Genomic DNA, 16550 nt, shown 5'->3' on the forward strand with positions numbered 1-16550 from the left:
CAGGCAGGCGCTTTTTGCCGCTGAGCTAAATCCCCAGCCCCTTCTTTTTGTATCAGTCTTAATTTCAATCTTTATAAAATGGAGTTAAAATTTGATTTCAAATTAACTGTGTGATTTAGACATAAATCAAGAGTTTAAGGACTGGAATACAACAGCCTCTCCAAAAATGCGCCCTTCACACCTGCTCCCAACAGGCAATATGTTACCAATTGTTCACCAAAGGCCACAAGGAGTTAAGGCAATGACAAGGATTGTCTTTTGACTTCTATTTCTCTTGCCTCAAGAAAGCTACCACCTTCTAAGTAGCCAAGGGATGCAGTGGATGCTTCATAATGAGGCCTTGCTAGTTTCTAAATATGTACTGATTGTCAAGGTGATGGAGGAGGTTCATTATTCAGAGGCATAATTAAAGGGCACTTCCTTTAGCTAAACTAATGAGCAGTAAGTGCAGCAATATTTGCATGTTTAGACATTAAGGATGGGAACAGATGACTTGTAGAAGATTGCGAAGAAGCAGGGAAGGTAGAACAAATTAATCTCGCTGTTGGTCCTCCAGGGTGACTGATTTTCAAGTCTTTCTCAAAGGAGTGGTCTTTCCTGGGAAGTCAGCTCCACTGTCTTTTTTTGTTGTGTAGAAGGAATAGTTGTCTCATCACCCTGAGCTGGAGTGAGCTGATCTTTGCTTCAAACATGATTACTGATGAGCTGAGCTTGGAATCTGTTCCCGGGAGGACACCCATTCTAAACACTTAGGTACCAGCATAGATAGCATCTCCTTGTTACCTTGCATATTTGCTAAGGTTGTAAATTCTCCCATGTCAACAATGGTACCCTTCGCCCTTTTGGAGTCTGTACTTTGTAAGGCCACATTCAGGGTTCTTCTGCTGGTCAAACTGGAGCTGTGGAAAACACTTTGTTCTGTTTCTTGTTCTTCATCCCCTACATGGCTGTTCTGTCTGAACTACAAGACTTTTTGTAGCATTAAAAGACAGTGTCCAACACAACATAAAATCGAAGTAACGATAGTGCCAAGTCTCCTCACTGCCTAATGACCAGTACCTGACCTCCGGTCTCCTAAGTACAGGGGGTTAGCATGAGAAGCAACCGTTTGATATTAGGATTCTGTTTTGCTAATTGCTTGCCTTTCTGCAGTGTGGAAGTGATGGAGGAAAGTAGGTTCCACTGTAACAAAAGCAAATATTTGGGTTCCATGTCAAGGATTTGTCTTCCTCCCCTCCCACTGGTACTATTCCCTGAAAGCAACTAAAAAGAAAGGAGCAAGGCCTAGCCAGTGCAGTGACTGAAGCTAAGCTATCTCCAAAGGGACCACCCCAGGGCTCCGGCATCTCAGTTCATTATTGAAAAGATTATTTGCTTTACTGAACATTTTTAATTGTGTTGACTTTTTTTCCTCTTTTTAACAGAAAATAACGTTCTTTTTAGTGTTGACATTATTTCCTGCTTTTTAACACTTACTTTAAATATGTATTAAGAGTTGTCTGCTGAAAACATGCGCTCATTGCCTCTGGGCAAATGTACAAGCTAAAACACAAATAATGATTTCACAGGAGTAAAAGGAATTGCTGAGCAGGTGCTTGTCAGGGGAAGAGAGAAAGAGAGGAGCCCTTTCTGTCAACAAAGGCAGAAAAGGTATAGTATAATGAGCACCTCTGATCTGGTGGAACTTAACAGTCACAGAGCACCGGACTTCAAGTCAGGAAGAGCAGGCAGAGGGCAAGGAGAGTGGTTGGGAAGAGAATGCATTGCTGGAACTCCGTAAAGAAAAATTACAGAAAATCCTCTGAGAAAAATGGAAATCCAAGAAAGCCCCATGAAACCAGCTCTTCAAGCAAATGGCTTGGTCTATACTGACATATAAGGCTACGGAGCCATCAGTGGATTTGTGCAGACTGTGTCCTTAAGAAGAGGCAAAGGGAATTATGTACTTATCAGATTTTCCTATTGCTTAGGTCTGCAATAGGCTCCACCAGCATTTGGCAATACTGTTCTGCACTTCACTAAACTGTTTTTACTTTGTGTTATACACTTCTCTTTGTGTCTCGGTGAATCCTTCCTTTTGGACCTGGTTCTGCCTCTAGAACTTTGCAGGAGTTGCCAGACATTGCAGTAGTTAGTTTACATTAACTGCCCACCTGAAACATCACTTGTGCCCCAGGGCTGACTGGAATACAGAGCTCACTTGGGAGGTGATTCCAGGAAGAAGGAAAGATGCAATGGGAGACTGGGTCAGGGATGGAGGAAAAGCTAATACAAGGGCACTGCTGAAGTCACTGCCCTGGCAGTAGGGGCTTCTTCCACTGAGACCCCTGAGAAAATGCAAGGTGCTGCCCAGAATTGCTCCCCATCTCCAGGGCTGGCTGCCCCTTCACCCCTTTGGGATGAGGGATGCTCCCAGGTATAACAACACTGCCACATTTTAGGGCCATGCTACTGGAGCCAAGCAGGCACCTGCCACTTTGGTAGAGACTCTAGGGTAGCAAGCAGAAAGGCACAGTGGTGTGTGATGTGCACTGCAGAGGGGACTCTCGATTCCAAGTGGGTTGTTGTGCTCCGTGGGAAAATAAGTTATTATTTAGAGAATTTAACACTCATATCACCTCGGTTAATGTTAAGCTTCCAGGGAGGCTCTGTCAAGAGAAAGAGGATTTTCTAAGTTTGGTTTGGCATTTCCAGCCTCAAATGCAGGGAACACAGTGATTCTTCCTAGAAGGCAAAGTTTGGTTTAGCATTTCCAGCACCACATCTAGAGCACAGAGCGATTCTTCCTTAAAGGCAAAAGTTTCCTTTTACTCTTCTGGCTGGTGAGGATGCTAAACACCTGAGGCTAGAAGAATAGGCTCAAGTAGGAAGGGACAGCCAAAGTCTGCCCCATGGGGACCTTGCTGTGAGGCTGGTGAGGAAGCAGGCCAAGTGCAAAGCCAGGAGCAAGCAGTGAAGGGGGTGAACATCAGGTAGGCTCTTCTGCCCTCCATTCTAGGGTCACTCCTTGTAAGGCAGGCCCTCTTTGGAGACAAGTGGCTGGAATACATTACACTGGTGTTCAGAGGAGTCCCTGGGTCTAGTTGGAAAATCTGGCCTAGGGTCACCTCAGTGAGGTGTGAGGAGAGAAGATGTGGCTTGATTTATGAGCCTGAGGCCTCTCTTAGTCTCATGAATGATGTATTAGTTTCCTATTGCTGCTGTAACAAATGACCATAAACTTTGTAGTTTAAAACAACATAGATTTATTATCTTATAGTTGGGGAGGTCAGAAGTCTGAAATGAGTTTCACTGGATTAAAATCAAGGTATCAGCAGGGCCATAGCCCTTCTGGAGGCTCTAAGGAAGAATCTATTTCCATCCTTTTTGTGGATTCTAGAGAGCACCACATTCTTTGGCTCATGGCCTCCCCTCGCTTCATAGCACAGCACATCACATCTTATCACTTCACACTGAACCTCCACTTCCACTTCCATCTTTCTCTTCTCTGGCTCTAACCCTCCTGCTGCCTCCTGTCTTATAAAGATGCTCGCCATTACATCGGGCCTATAGAAATGTTCCAGACTAATTTCTCCATCTTAAGACCTTCAGATAATCACATATGTAAACCAAATTTTCACCATGCAAGACAACTTATTCATAGGTTTCAGGGATTCTGAGGTGGACATTTTGAAGGACATAATTCTGTCTGCCACCAGTGGCTAACAGGGAACCCAGAGGTGCCAGGGGATGTGCATGGCATAGAGGTGGTGAGGGGCAGTTGTACATGTGTCCGGGCATCATGAAAAGCTGAGTGGAAGGGGCTTGGAGAAGAAGGGAACGTAATCTGGACAGTGGGTGATAGTAACGGGTGCCAGCACCGTCCCTCAAAGAAAGCAGCATGGGTGGGTCATGTCAGCAGCCACCTTGCTGGAGAGGAGATCATCAAATCTCTACACAGCTGCTATCTGAGAAGGCCTTGAGCTGTGTCCCTGGGGAGCCTGAGGACACATCTCTTCCAACATCATGAAGCTATGGAAACCACCTCTCCTCAAAGGACTAGAAGCTCTGATGGCAGAGGGAGGGCCTCTGAGAGGGCTGAGTCTCCCCCGGGGCCCCTTGTATATTACAGAGAAGTAAACAATGTAGGTGTTCCTTGCACATGCACATGAGAATTACTGTGTTTGGACCCTCCCCACATACATTATTGACTCAAGCAACCTGCAAGTTGACATTTTAGAAAAAGTCATTTGGGATTCTACTTAAAACAGAGAAAAGAGAGGTTCTGAGCATACTCCCCCTTTGTTTGGAACACCTAATCCTAAAGGAAATCAGGTCTTTCTTCAGACAGTGTACAGGCAGGGACCGAGAAGGGTGGCTGCCTTGCATAAGAAGAAACACAGCCAGCTTATTCAAGAGTTCGTTTTTAACAGCGGAATTAGAGTGCTGACAATGCCCAATTATTTTGCACATTAAGGTGACTGGTCTGCCCTGGACTGACCATTCTCTAATTAACTCCTTGGCACTCGGCTATAATAATGATTGAACTAACCTATTTGACTCTCAGTGTGACTGAATGAGCAGATGCAAGGAACCTGACTGCATCGTTCTAACACTCAGGTTTTGTTTTTCTGTTTTTTCTGTCTTTTCAAGAAGAAAGGATTTGGTCACTTTTATCTTCCAGGAGCTTTAGAATTCTGTGTAAATAGAAAGAGCTTGACAAACAAAGGCTTTGGCTGAAAGCAAATGTGCTCAAATCTTGGCTCAGGGAAAAGTTGGGCTGACTACTTTACTTTTTCCTTTGTGGAGGAGTGGGTGGGAGACTGCCTGGATTGAAGGGACTTGCACCCCTCCCCACCGCTCTTTGCCTCTGGGTGTGGGGCTATTGGAAACAAGACAAGGGAGTCCAGCATTTTCTATGGCGTGGGCCAGTGAGCCAAGAGTGTACCTCTGCTACGAAGATCCAACCTTCTCAGACACACACATTATTGTGTGGTCTTCTTGTATCAAAAAATATTTTATTCCATCAGTAGTCCTCAAGTGTTGGCCATAGGATAAAGAAGGATTGCAGAACTTTAGCTGGGTGTAATGTTATTCTTTTTTATGAGAAAATATTAAAAATTGAGATATTTTATAGGAAAATCTGATTTCCAACTTTTGGACAATTGGAAATGCAGCACCGGCCCTGGATTCTTGTATGACCTGGGGCTGTGGGGCAGCTGAATCTTTAATTCACCCAACTAGGCGTCTGGCATCGCAGAGTCAGGTTTCTCCACTTATTCTCGCTGCATCTTGTGGGGGCCCACAGTGACTAGAGCCAGGCTCTGGAAGGAGAATGCTACCTAGGATCCATTAGTGGGGTATAATCGGGGCAGAGCTGTGAGCTCGCCCAGGGCACAGTCATGTTTGTCTTCTTTCTATTTCCGGGGTTTATTGTGCATTCTAGCCCTGAGAGGACAAGGACCAGCTAAACGATTCTGACTTCTGCATCTTGTGTTCATTGCAGTTTTTCAGAGATGCATGATTTTCCTCATGTGACCGGGAGACACCTGTTCTCTTGCTGGCTGGTGGAGGCTGTCACTCAAGCTGCAACTTCCACTAAGTGGGAAATGCTATTAAACACCAGCAGGCTTCTACCCCAGCACCAACAGGTCCAAAGGGGAGATCATTAGAATTTGTAACACTGAAGCGACCACACCCAAATCATATTTAACTCAAGAGGGGCTACAGAGTAATAAACCTTTCCTACTGTGATGGCGGCACTGATCTCCCTTGCTCTTGTCTAGGTGTGCACATGACTAACTGCAGGCTCAAGGGATTTGTATTAGCAGATCCTAAGTAGAAATCCCATGGGAATGATGTTCTTCTTGTCCTTGCAATCATTTTACTGAGATCCCTTAGTGGGATCCATTAACTGGACTGTCAGTGGCGTTTCCTGGAGCTACCTGATAATGGATGGACGTGGTCATTCTGTGGATCCAGGTAAGTGCCTTCTAAAGTATGGAACAAAGGGGCTGAAATCACATAGTGGCTCTGAGACAACTGCTTCACCCACTGGACCCCTGCAGAAAAGCCGGTGGAAACCTTCCCATATCCTGTGCCTTGGCTTCAAGGCTGTGAGGATCTAACTGTTCAAACTCCTGTCTAATGCTGGGTTCCCTGGCATGGAGATGGGAACAGGAAGTGGGGGAGTGTTTCTACAGCCTTTTTTAACCGGCCCCGCTGAATGGCCTGGATTGAGTTATATTTGTCTAAAACTTGATAAATGTGATAAATGTCATACTAGCATTCTTTATATTTGCTCATCCTGAACAGTCACAGTCTCACAGTGAATAACGGAGTCTTCAACTGTGGCTCATTCCTTTGGGGATAAAGAATCAACTCAAAAATATAAAAAGCTATCTTTGATTTAATTCTACCAGTTTCCCCACACTTTGGGTCCAATACTTTCAAAAGCCTTTCCCTCCATCCCATGCCTCTACCTGGCCTGCTGACAACCCCCTTCCAGATTGGCTACCTGGTCCTGCACTGGGAAGCTCTATGCTCCATGGAGGTGTCTCTCCTCAGGCTTTCTCAAGCTCTTACCCCTAGGTCTCCATCAGGTGCCCCTGCACAGGTTTCCCAGCCTGGTTCCTGCCTTCTGCCCAGCACCTATTGCAGAAACTAAATGTGTGTTTCCTTAACCCATGGATACTTCTAGAGATTAGAGGCTCCTATTTCATCTGCTGATTCCAGGTTCGCAGCACAGAGCCTCACACATAGTTTGTACCCAGAATAAGCTGCTGAATATAGAAATAAATGAGTGTCATCAAGTATTAAAAGAGATATGATGTTTCTGGAATTTCCAGGTGGGCCAAGAGCTTAAATATACACAGTTCATTAGACCAATTGAGTCCCTTTATGTCAATGCCTGCTCTAGACCTTATATAGTAAATCTAGTTCAACCCTTGAAATAAGATGTCAAGATCAAAGATACACTGTATTTGAGAAAAAAAAGTAAACAATGGCAAAGTTTGAAAATGCTCAATCAAATGAATCAAAAGTAAATAGACCAGAAACTAGAAGGTAGACTCTTGGAAATGGGTCAGGAGATCAGGGGAAGGGGAAGGAAAGGAATTGCAATTACCAAGAACCAGACATAGTGTACATGCCTATAATGCCAGCACTCTGGGAGGCTGAGTCATGAGAATAATAAGTTTGAGCCTAGACTGGGCAACTCTGCAACTTGGCAAGTCTGTTGCAAAACATTTTTTAGAAAGAGCTAGAGATACACTGCTCAGTGTCAAGGTCCTGGCTTCAGTCCCTGGTACTCCAAAGAACAAAAATAATTATGAAGTTATGTCATATGCATTCACTATGTACCAATTTTCCTGAACTAATATTGCTACTTTGTATCGCAAATATGCACTAAAAAAAAAGAAAAAGGAAAAAAATTAATTAGACACCATGATATTTTTAAGAAGATCTCTAGATTAGTTTTTCTCTCTTATGATGGTTAAAGTGATTTTCTCACTTGATTGCCTTGGGAGCTGCTCAGGAGGACACTTCTGAGTGTGTCTGGGTGGGACATGGAGGCTGTCCTCAGGGCCTATGTCTGGACTCTTGCCTTTTTCTCTCTGCTGTTGGTACTGTTCATTTGCTCTGCTTCCTAGTAACCATGAACTAAGCATCTCTGCTCTGCCATGCCTGTCCACCATCATGTTTCTGACTTGGAGACAGGTGTCCATGGACTGAATCCCCTTAAAATGTGAACCTTTAAGTTGTGGGTACTGGCTATTTTGTCCTAGCAACAGAAAAGCTGACTATACACCTATCTAATTCCCTCCTCCCCTTTCATTCACCATTAGGCAAACACTTACTAGGCATCAAGTACATGCTCATGGCTACAACCATGCACTGAATAGTTGGGCATGAGTAAAACACAGTCCTGACCCCTGGAGTTCAATTCAAGGTGAACAGATAGGCAGGTAACTGTAGTACAGTAAGTATTGGGACAGAGTTCTGCATGGATCTGAGGAGTGGAGGAAAAAGGAAACCCCCATAAAGGGTGCTCTAGGATGAGTTCCCCTAGGCGGAAGCTTTACTAGGTATGTATACTGTAGATAACAAGTGATTTCTATTCAAGAAACTTCCGGTAAGATTCTGATCACTCAGGGAGCTGGGTAAAGAGAAAGATGGTTCAATTCAAACTACTGAATTGCTAGCATGCACACTGTGGAGGTCTCCTACACTCTACACTGCTATATCCTGTTCTCTGTGGCTTTCTTCAGAGGGTGGGCTGGGGCTTTTGATTATCAATAAGCTCCTTTTCCTCCCTCCCACCTCCCCTCCCTCTCTCCCTTTCTTCCTTCTGTTTTTCTTTCTTTGCTTCCTCTCTCTCTCTCTCTCTCTCTCTCTCTCTCTCTCTCTCTTTCTCTCTCCTCCTTTTGTCGAGATGAGGATTGAACTCAGGGCCTTGTGCATGGTAGGGAGGTGCTGTGCAACTGGGTTATTAACCACCAAAAATTGTCTTTATTAACAATATTAGTTTCTTTAGTACAGACATGCTATGAACTAAAATGTGTACTCCCAAATTTCACCTTGAAACACTAACCACCAAGACATTTGGCAATAGGACCTTTAGGAGGCAGTTGAGGTCAAAAGAGCTAATAAAGGTAGGGTTTAGTTTGACAGTCCTGATTCCTTATAAGAAGAAAGCCAGATACCAGCACTCTCTCTCCCCCTCCCTCCCTCCCACCCTGTCTGTCTGTCTCTCTCTCTTTGCCATGTGAGGACACAGTGCTAAGGAGGTCCTCCACAAGCCAGGAAGAGAGCCCTCACCAGGAATTGAGTTGGTGGGTACCTTGCTCTTGGATTTCTCAGCCTCTCTTACTGTGCAAAAATAAATTTCTTTTGTTTAAACCACCCAGCCTGAAGTATTTTGTTATGGCCTCCTACACAGACTAAAACAAAAATAAAGTCAGAGTTTGAGCAAAGTGAAGATTTGACAATTGCACAGTTTCCTTCAGACTACACACATTTTGTATTTCACCTGATAATTCTGATCTATACATTTTAGCTTTAAAAATGTTTAACTTTTAAATTAGCACATGCTCACTGCAGAAGCAGCATAGCATAATGGAAAGGGGAGTTGCTGATTATGATTTGCTGTGTGACCCTGAGCAAGTCACTGGGTGGGGTCTCTTGCCTCACAATGCCCTTTGGGAAGGGCTCTGTAGAGCTGAGGATGGTTTCGCACATACAGCGTGCCTGGCACAGAGCAGCCGCTCTCTGACAAGTGAATGTCACTGAGACCAGAATAGTCTGGACGATGTTCATGAATCTCAGCACCACCACTTAAACTCGTCAGTTTAGGAACAGATCTCAGATTTGCTAGATTTACTATGTATTTATATATACAACCAGAATTCCTTATTTGCTATTTTTAATTTCAAACCCTGTGACTTCATTTGCCTATATCTGTGCCTCTCAGTCCCATCTCAAAAAACGCTGCAGGGTATCTATAATTATCTTCACCAATATGGCAGTGTTCTTATTAAAATAACCCTTATGATATGGAATTTATTTTAGTTCGCTTCACTTTGTATTATGTATTTTAAAACATCTCATAAAAGCCATCTGGCCCTTTAGGACATAGCTGTGAGTCTGCTGAGAAATCGTATAAACAATGTCAGGATTTCACCATTACTGCAAGAACTAGAATTCTTAACTCAGAGGAACACAGGCTAATCTGAATGCCATCTTTTCAGAATTCTGGGATCTAGCAGGAGGGGATGTGTGGGAGTGAGCTAGGCCATGTCCCTCAAACATCTGTCCCCGCAGCTTGACGTGCTTGATCCTGTTACACTGCCTGGAGTTCTGCCAGTAAAGACGGTTACTGAATCTTGTTTTAAAGCACATCCGTGGCCGCCCTGGACGCCTGGGGGTTTAGGAAGAAGAAGGGGTAGAGATGGAGTAACAAGAACACAGGAGGGACAGGATAAAGAGGCATTCAGCCCCAGATGACACGACCCAGAGAGCAAACATGAGTTTTGAGGAAACAAAAAATCCTGAGGGCCCCGGAAGTACTCAGTTCAGGATATGGCTGAAGTACTCAGTTCAGGATATGGCTGAGGCAGAATAAAAGCAAAATAAAAGTCTGGGGCCCCCAAACAGTAAGGAAGTGTCATAAATTGAGCATTATCCCACCAGCTTGCTTAATTAAGCAGCATCCATTTGACCCTCCTCACTCCCGGCTGCTGGATTCTCTCTCTTGATATTTTAAAACCATTTTGAAAGGAGTGAGTCAGGCCCCTTGCAAATTTAGGTGAAGACCAACTCTAGGTTTGTGGCATGGACCTTTCTGCATTGGCACAGCCACCGAGAGAAATGAGAGCTCTCCCAACAGCCTGAGAACTGCACGGCCCTTGGATGCACACTTCAGAAGTCTGGATTTAAACCAGACACTTATGAGCCATCGGCGGGCATGATGCAGTGGCCTCTGTGATTGACAGTCATAAGGCTCTGGAGATAGTCCGATTTTCTGCTTCATAAAAGAGCACTTACTGCTCACGATGCTCTGTCACTTTGACTTCAAAGTCTTCAGGTCCTTGTTCTCAACCTTCTGTCACCAATAGCAAGCAGTGCTGTCACCCAGGGGAGGCAGCAGAGCACTGAGGGGAGACATGGAGCACCTATGATACGGAGATGTGCTCACAAAGGTCATGAGGGGGTCTGGTAGGAAAAGCAGCTTCCCATGAGCTCATCACAGGGCAAAATAGACACGATGTGCACAGGCAGGTCTACTGACCCTGCCAGCCTTAACTGGCAAGTGTGGCCCTCCTCCTGCCAACTGGCTTTAAGTTGGCAAGTTCCATCCTTACTTTAAAGGACTGTATGCCCCTTGAGCGGATTTTTCCAAAACAGTGAGTGACCACAGCTTGAGGTGCCTACCCACTGCAACCCTGCAGGAACAAGCCAGCCCCCTGCAGAGCTTTGAGTGAGGAAGGTGCACACACAAGAGCCTCACCTGGTCCAGCTTCCAGTGGAACTCTGCGGGGCGAAAGGTGTCAGCCTGGTCAAAGTCCTTCCGCAAGAGGAAGACGAGGCGGCAGTTGTGCACATACAGGGCATAGTGGTGCCGATTCATTTCTGAAAGGCAAAGAAAGAGGACTTGGACAGTGAGAAAATCCCTGTCAGTCTCTGCCACAGGAGTCTTCCTGCTACCTTGCCCAGCTCAGCTCAAAGGATAAGGAACCGGGCACCCTGGTTTTCTCTTTCACAAGTGGTCTGATGAACGCTCTGAAACACACCTCATCAGGTTCACTGAAATGGAGGAAGAGGACTCAGGAGAGCCCACAGCAAAAGTGCTGCCAAGAAGCCACCCGGGCTTGAAACACATCGGTCTTCTGCTCAGGTGCTGCTTCTGATCCAGCATAAATTTACTCAGGTTGGCAAGCTTTTTTAGTGGTGACAAATATTTCCTAGAGCCTTGAATGTGTTCTCCGCCAATGCCGTCGTGAGTGATGCTGAGCTATCCAGCTGATCTGGACTCCTACAACATAGCTGCCTCCTCCAGGAGTTCTGAGGTTCTGTTTTACCTCATCAGACTGACAACAGTGACCACAGAGCACATTGCCTTTGTCCTCTGAACCTGTGTTAAGGTTCCTTTGCCTGTAGCTGCAGGGAAGATGGGATAGATTGATCTTCCAGCGTTAGACATTACTCTGGCTCTCCAAAGCAATGAAGCAACACCTCTTCCCCATGCTCAGCAACCAATCGAGGGACATTTTCTCCTCTGACAAACATTTTCTTTCCTACCTAAGGAATCTTATGTCATGGATATAGCTATGATATCTTGTAACAACGGGCAGAAGAGGAGCTGTTCTCTGACCAGCACTAAGAGATCTCACATGCTATTATGTTGCAGTATACAGGAGTGTATGCTCCATAAATGTTGAGTGAATGAACAGGTGACGGTGTGTGGCAGAAAGAGCAGGGCTCTAGACTCAGACTTTGGATAAAGCCGTATCATTGGGTGGCGATGGGAGAGTTATTTACCCTCTCAGAACCTCAGTTTCCTTAACTGTATCACGACAGTGATGCTGAGCTATCCTAATAGAGCCAGAGAGCAGGATACTGTGATTGGTTCCTGTATATCCTCTCTAAACCTCACCTATGCTGTACCAGTTGTATGTGTAAGTTGTTTTAAGTGTTCATAAGTATGTGTAGGGTTATATGCACATGTTGTATACATACCCATGTATAAGTTTTATGTATATATGTGGTACAAGTTATAGTGTGTGGCTGGGAGGTTTGGAGTGCCTGCAGCCGTATTTGCCGACATACAATTGATACACATATGGGCATAAATCTGAGAAATTTCAGAGAAAAGGAGCCAAGTCCTTTACCACACCTAACTTTTAGGATGACTCTATGAACCATGACAGCTCTGGATGTGTTCAGTTATAAGAACCCTCCATTCCCTGCATTATGTTGCTTTTTTGGTTTTCTCATATCAGTTCAATCTGGACTTCCCATTCCCTGTAACAGGAAGGATCTTAATTGATACAGTGAGGAAATGTGGGTAGAGAATCTGCCCAGAATAGATGCTCAATGACTTAGTATTATAAAGAGCATTATTCTGCCTCGTGACCACGGCAACATGGCAAAGCAGTGTCAGATGCTGTGTTTGTGGATGCACTACAGTCCTCTCCAGTGTAGCTCAAGAAGGGCAGGAAAGAGGATGGTCAGTTTGCAAGCCTGGCAAGACCGGCCTGGGCCACTGTCTGAGTGACCACTCTTGGCCTCTGGCTAGGCAAAATACCCTGACCTGGTTATGAGGAGTCTATCAAAAACTGTTTGGCCCTTTCATAATTATTTATTTGCTTTTCTGTAATTTCTGTTAAGAACTGTAAAGAAAATACAGAAACAGTAAAAGGCAGTAAAACTGCCTTCATCAGTTTTACAAAGTTTGCTACAAAGTCAGGAGAGGTTGGGAGTGAGGAAGGAACTGAAAGAGTAGATCACCCTCTGCCAAAGCATCTCCTAGCCTAGGAGATTTCTCCCTCTGTCTGCTTTTTTGTTGCTCTGGGTTCCCGGGGTCAGTGTACACACCCGGAAGCATCTGCAGCTCAGCTAATTGGCAGTGGGAGTGAGGTTCCCACTCCTTCTCCACAGTAATCTCAATCCTTCTCAGTGTTTTTCTGCTTACTGCCAGGGTGCAGATGCACCCTTTCCTTTCCAGCAGACACAGCAGTCATCCTAGCACATTGCACCAGAGGGAAATCTTTGCCATTTTACCTGGTAACTGCTGCATCTGGTTGGTCCTCTCTCTGAGAAAGCCCAATAGGGGGGTGGCTAGTGCTATGTGTGCCCACTTATCATCCATTGTTTTCCACTGACCTCAGCAGGAGGAGGAGAGGGCTGCATGCCAGGAGCAGAAGACCCTAGTATCAGTAACAGATGTGTGGGCAGGAGGGATTATGGAGCGAGGGCAGAAACTGAGGAGGGATCAGGAAGAGCAACAAGAAAGAGCGTTACCAGGGAGCAGAGAGGTAAACGCTAAGGTAAGCTGGCTTGCAGTAGGCACAAGTGTCCCCCATGGCAGAGACACCGATATGTGTGTCCCCTTTGCACCCAGACACACAGCTAACAGTATTTCACAGCCTCCTGTGGTTAGCTGGGGTGATGCGGCCAAGCTCTAGCAAGTGGAAGGTGATTAGATGTAAAACAAGCCACCTGCTGTTCTGACCAATAAAACCCTTCTGCACTCCACGGTATTCCAACCTTCTATTCAGTGGCTGAGAACAGCAGGAACAAAAGCTTCAGGGGTTTAGAAAGACTTGTTCTCAGAATGGGCAAAACAGTGCTTCCCCATCCTGCAGATCTGCTCAGGTCCACCGGGAAACACATGACGGGACACTCTGATGCAGAGGGTCAGCCACTGAGACTTTTGTTTGTTGGTACTAAGGAGAGTGGCTTTCTTTTTCTCTGTGTTGCAGTCAACCATTGCTGACTAACCAATTCCGCTATCCAACTATTTATAAATTACTTTGTAATGGACCAGAATTAACAAGTTTTACTTGTACCAAAGAGAAAAGAATGCAATTTTCATGAAGGGCAATTCAACATGGTACCTTAATAGCTTTCTTAATATTTATATTCTTTGATTTAATAATTCAACTTTCAGTCTGGAAACAATCAGAAATGTCCAAAAATTATACACCAGAATACTCACTACGGCATTGTTTCATTTGCATTTAAAAGGAGACAATTTAAATATCCAACAAAAAGCAGCAAGTTAAATGGAGTATTATAGGTCCACAAGGCAGAGTTTTAAACTGCCATGCAATTCATGTTTTAAAGAATATCTCATTGCATAGAGAAATGATCTGGATATAGTTATATAAAGGAAACAGATAATAGTACTACATGTTTTATAAAAATAGATTCAAATTGTGAGAACATTCTACTATATGTAGAAATAAAATCACATTTTAATGAAATGCAGCTATCAAATGAGATCTCAAGTGTTCAGATTTTAGGTGGCTTTTGTATTTTTATGCATTTCTGTGCTTTTTGTACTCCTGCTATGAATACGCATTTCCTTTACAACTGAAAAACACTTCTGATATAAAACAAACCCTAATCAGGCTTCAGTTTATTCCTAAAATTTTTATTTCTATTTAGGATAAGGATGTAGTTACAGATTCTTTTAAAAGTCAGAGAAGTTTAAAAAAACCTTCCCATCTTCTCTGTGCCAATCTTGAGTTAAGTGTGATTTTCTACGAGGTCTGAGCTGCAGAGCACCTGGTCTTGCAGGCTGGGGGCCCTCAGTGCCTGTAGGAGGAATGCAGTGGTGACAGGAGGCATTGCTGTCTGAGGCAGAGTGCTCAGCTGTGGCTGTCTCATACAGTGTTCCTGAGATTCTGATTTGTGGACCTAGGGTTGGGCCCTCACATCTACACAGTCTTACAAATGCATTAATTTATTGCAACTAGACCTTACAGGCAGTAATTTGGCCTGGAGCTTGTGATGAAAGGTCCTAGGTTCAAGCCTGCTGTTCTTGGTAATCGGCTGTGTTACCCTGGGCCTGTTATTCAAACTTCCACTTTCCTCTGTAAACAGAAACATTTATATCTGTCTGCTCTGCCTGCCAGGACTACTTGATACATCTCAGAAAGGACTGCATGTGTGGCCACTGACCATAGCTCGGCTGCTTTACATTTGTCTACACAGACCTAAGCTGTCACCTCCTTGTGGTTTTGGCACTAGGACCATGATGGGCTTGTGCCACAGGTGTTGCTAGTTCCACAGTATGAAGCCTGGTCCCAAACCTCAGTGCCACCTCAGGTAGTCTGTGGGGTCCTTCCTCCATGAAGGTTCCAGAGAAGATCTGTTGGCACCAGCTCCCCTCACACAGACTTGTGAGTAAGGCAATGTCAGGCCACTGCATCTCGGTTCCTCTTGCAGAAAACACAGTATTTATTGTAAAGATTTATTGAAGTAGGGAACATGGAATTCTTGTAGCATCATAAAGCAGAATAAGCTGGGTGTGGTGGCTCATGCCTGTAATCCCGGCACTCAGGAGGCTGAGGCAGGAGGATTGGTATAAGTTCGACACCAGCCCAAGCTACAAAGTGAGCTCAAGGCCAGCCTGAACTGCATAGCGAAACCCGGTCTCAAAAACAAAAAGTAAAGCAAAATAAAACTAGATCTAGAAATAATAATAATAATGGTACTATCAACATCAGGTAAATTAATGGACTGCTAAGATCTGGTGCTTCTAAGTGATTTGATACTTTATTTCCTGTTTGTTTACCTTCCCTGTTTTACCTGTGGAGAAACTGTGACTCAGATTAGTAGTTCCTCCAAGGCCACACCTTCAGGAGTGATCTAGCTGAGCTATGTACTTCTGCTCCTGAGAGCAGAGGTTGAGCTCTTGGGCATCCATCCTTTGTATAATCATCTGTTAAGAGCAAATGGTTGTTATTTAGTTTAGGTATTCTAACAAAAGTTGTATTTGAAATGGGAAACTGTGGGATTATAATTAAAGACAGACTTGCACTTTTCTATATGATCTCAGAATATGTGTGTGTGTGTGTGTGTGTATGTGTGCACACATGCATGCATGCATGCATGATGGAGACATGTAGTGATAACAGCATAGCACTGGACCTAAACTGACATTCTTGTTCTAATCCCAACTGGAGGTATAAATATTTGAGACATATAGCTTAACCTCTTAAGGATGTGCTCATATCCTTAAGCTGGAAAACACAATAATACTTTTATAACATTATTTGTAAAAATATGAGAAATTATTTAGAATAATAATAACTCACATCAACCATATGTCCAATGTGCCAGGCACTGTTCCAAGCATTTGATGTATATGAAGTCACTTAATCCTCATAAAAACCCTATGAGGATGATAATACCATAATACTCATTTTTATAGACTAGGAAAGTAAAGCACAGAGAGGTTAAACAGCTCGCCAAAGGTCACGTAGCTATGAGATGGTGGAGAACTTTTAACCACCAACCTGAGAACGGGGTGACCCAGGCTTAACATGCTGAAAATGCCAAAG

At 44.3% G+C, this 16550-nt stretch overlaps 1 protein-coding gene across 2 annotated transcripts in view; it reads right to left on the minus strand.

Annotated features, from left to right (window-relative positions):
• Clstn2 (calsyntenin 2) overlaps positions 1–16550 on the minus strand; it is a 586750-nt gene that overhangs the window by 66821 nt on the left and 503379 nt on the right. For both annotated transcript variants that reach the window (XM_005407778.2, XM_005407779.2), the window contains one exon: positions 10988–11109. In XM_005407778.2, the coding sequence (XP_005407835.1) occupies positions 10988–11109 (122 nt within the window). The remainder of the gene's footprint in view (positions 1–10987; positions 11110–16550) is intronic.

Source organism: Chinchilla lanigera, unplaced genomic scaffold (assembly GCF_000276665.1).
Source record: "Chinchilla lanigera isolate Chin_1 unplaced genomic scaffold, ChiLan1.0 scaffold00107, whole genome shotgun sequence".
Taxonomy (NCBI): domain Eukaryota; kingdom Metazoa; phylum Chordata; class Mammalia; order Rodentia; family Chinchillidae; genus Chinchilla; species Chinchilla lanigera.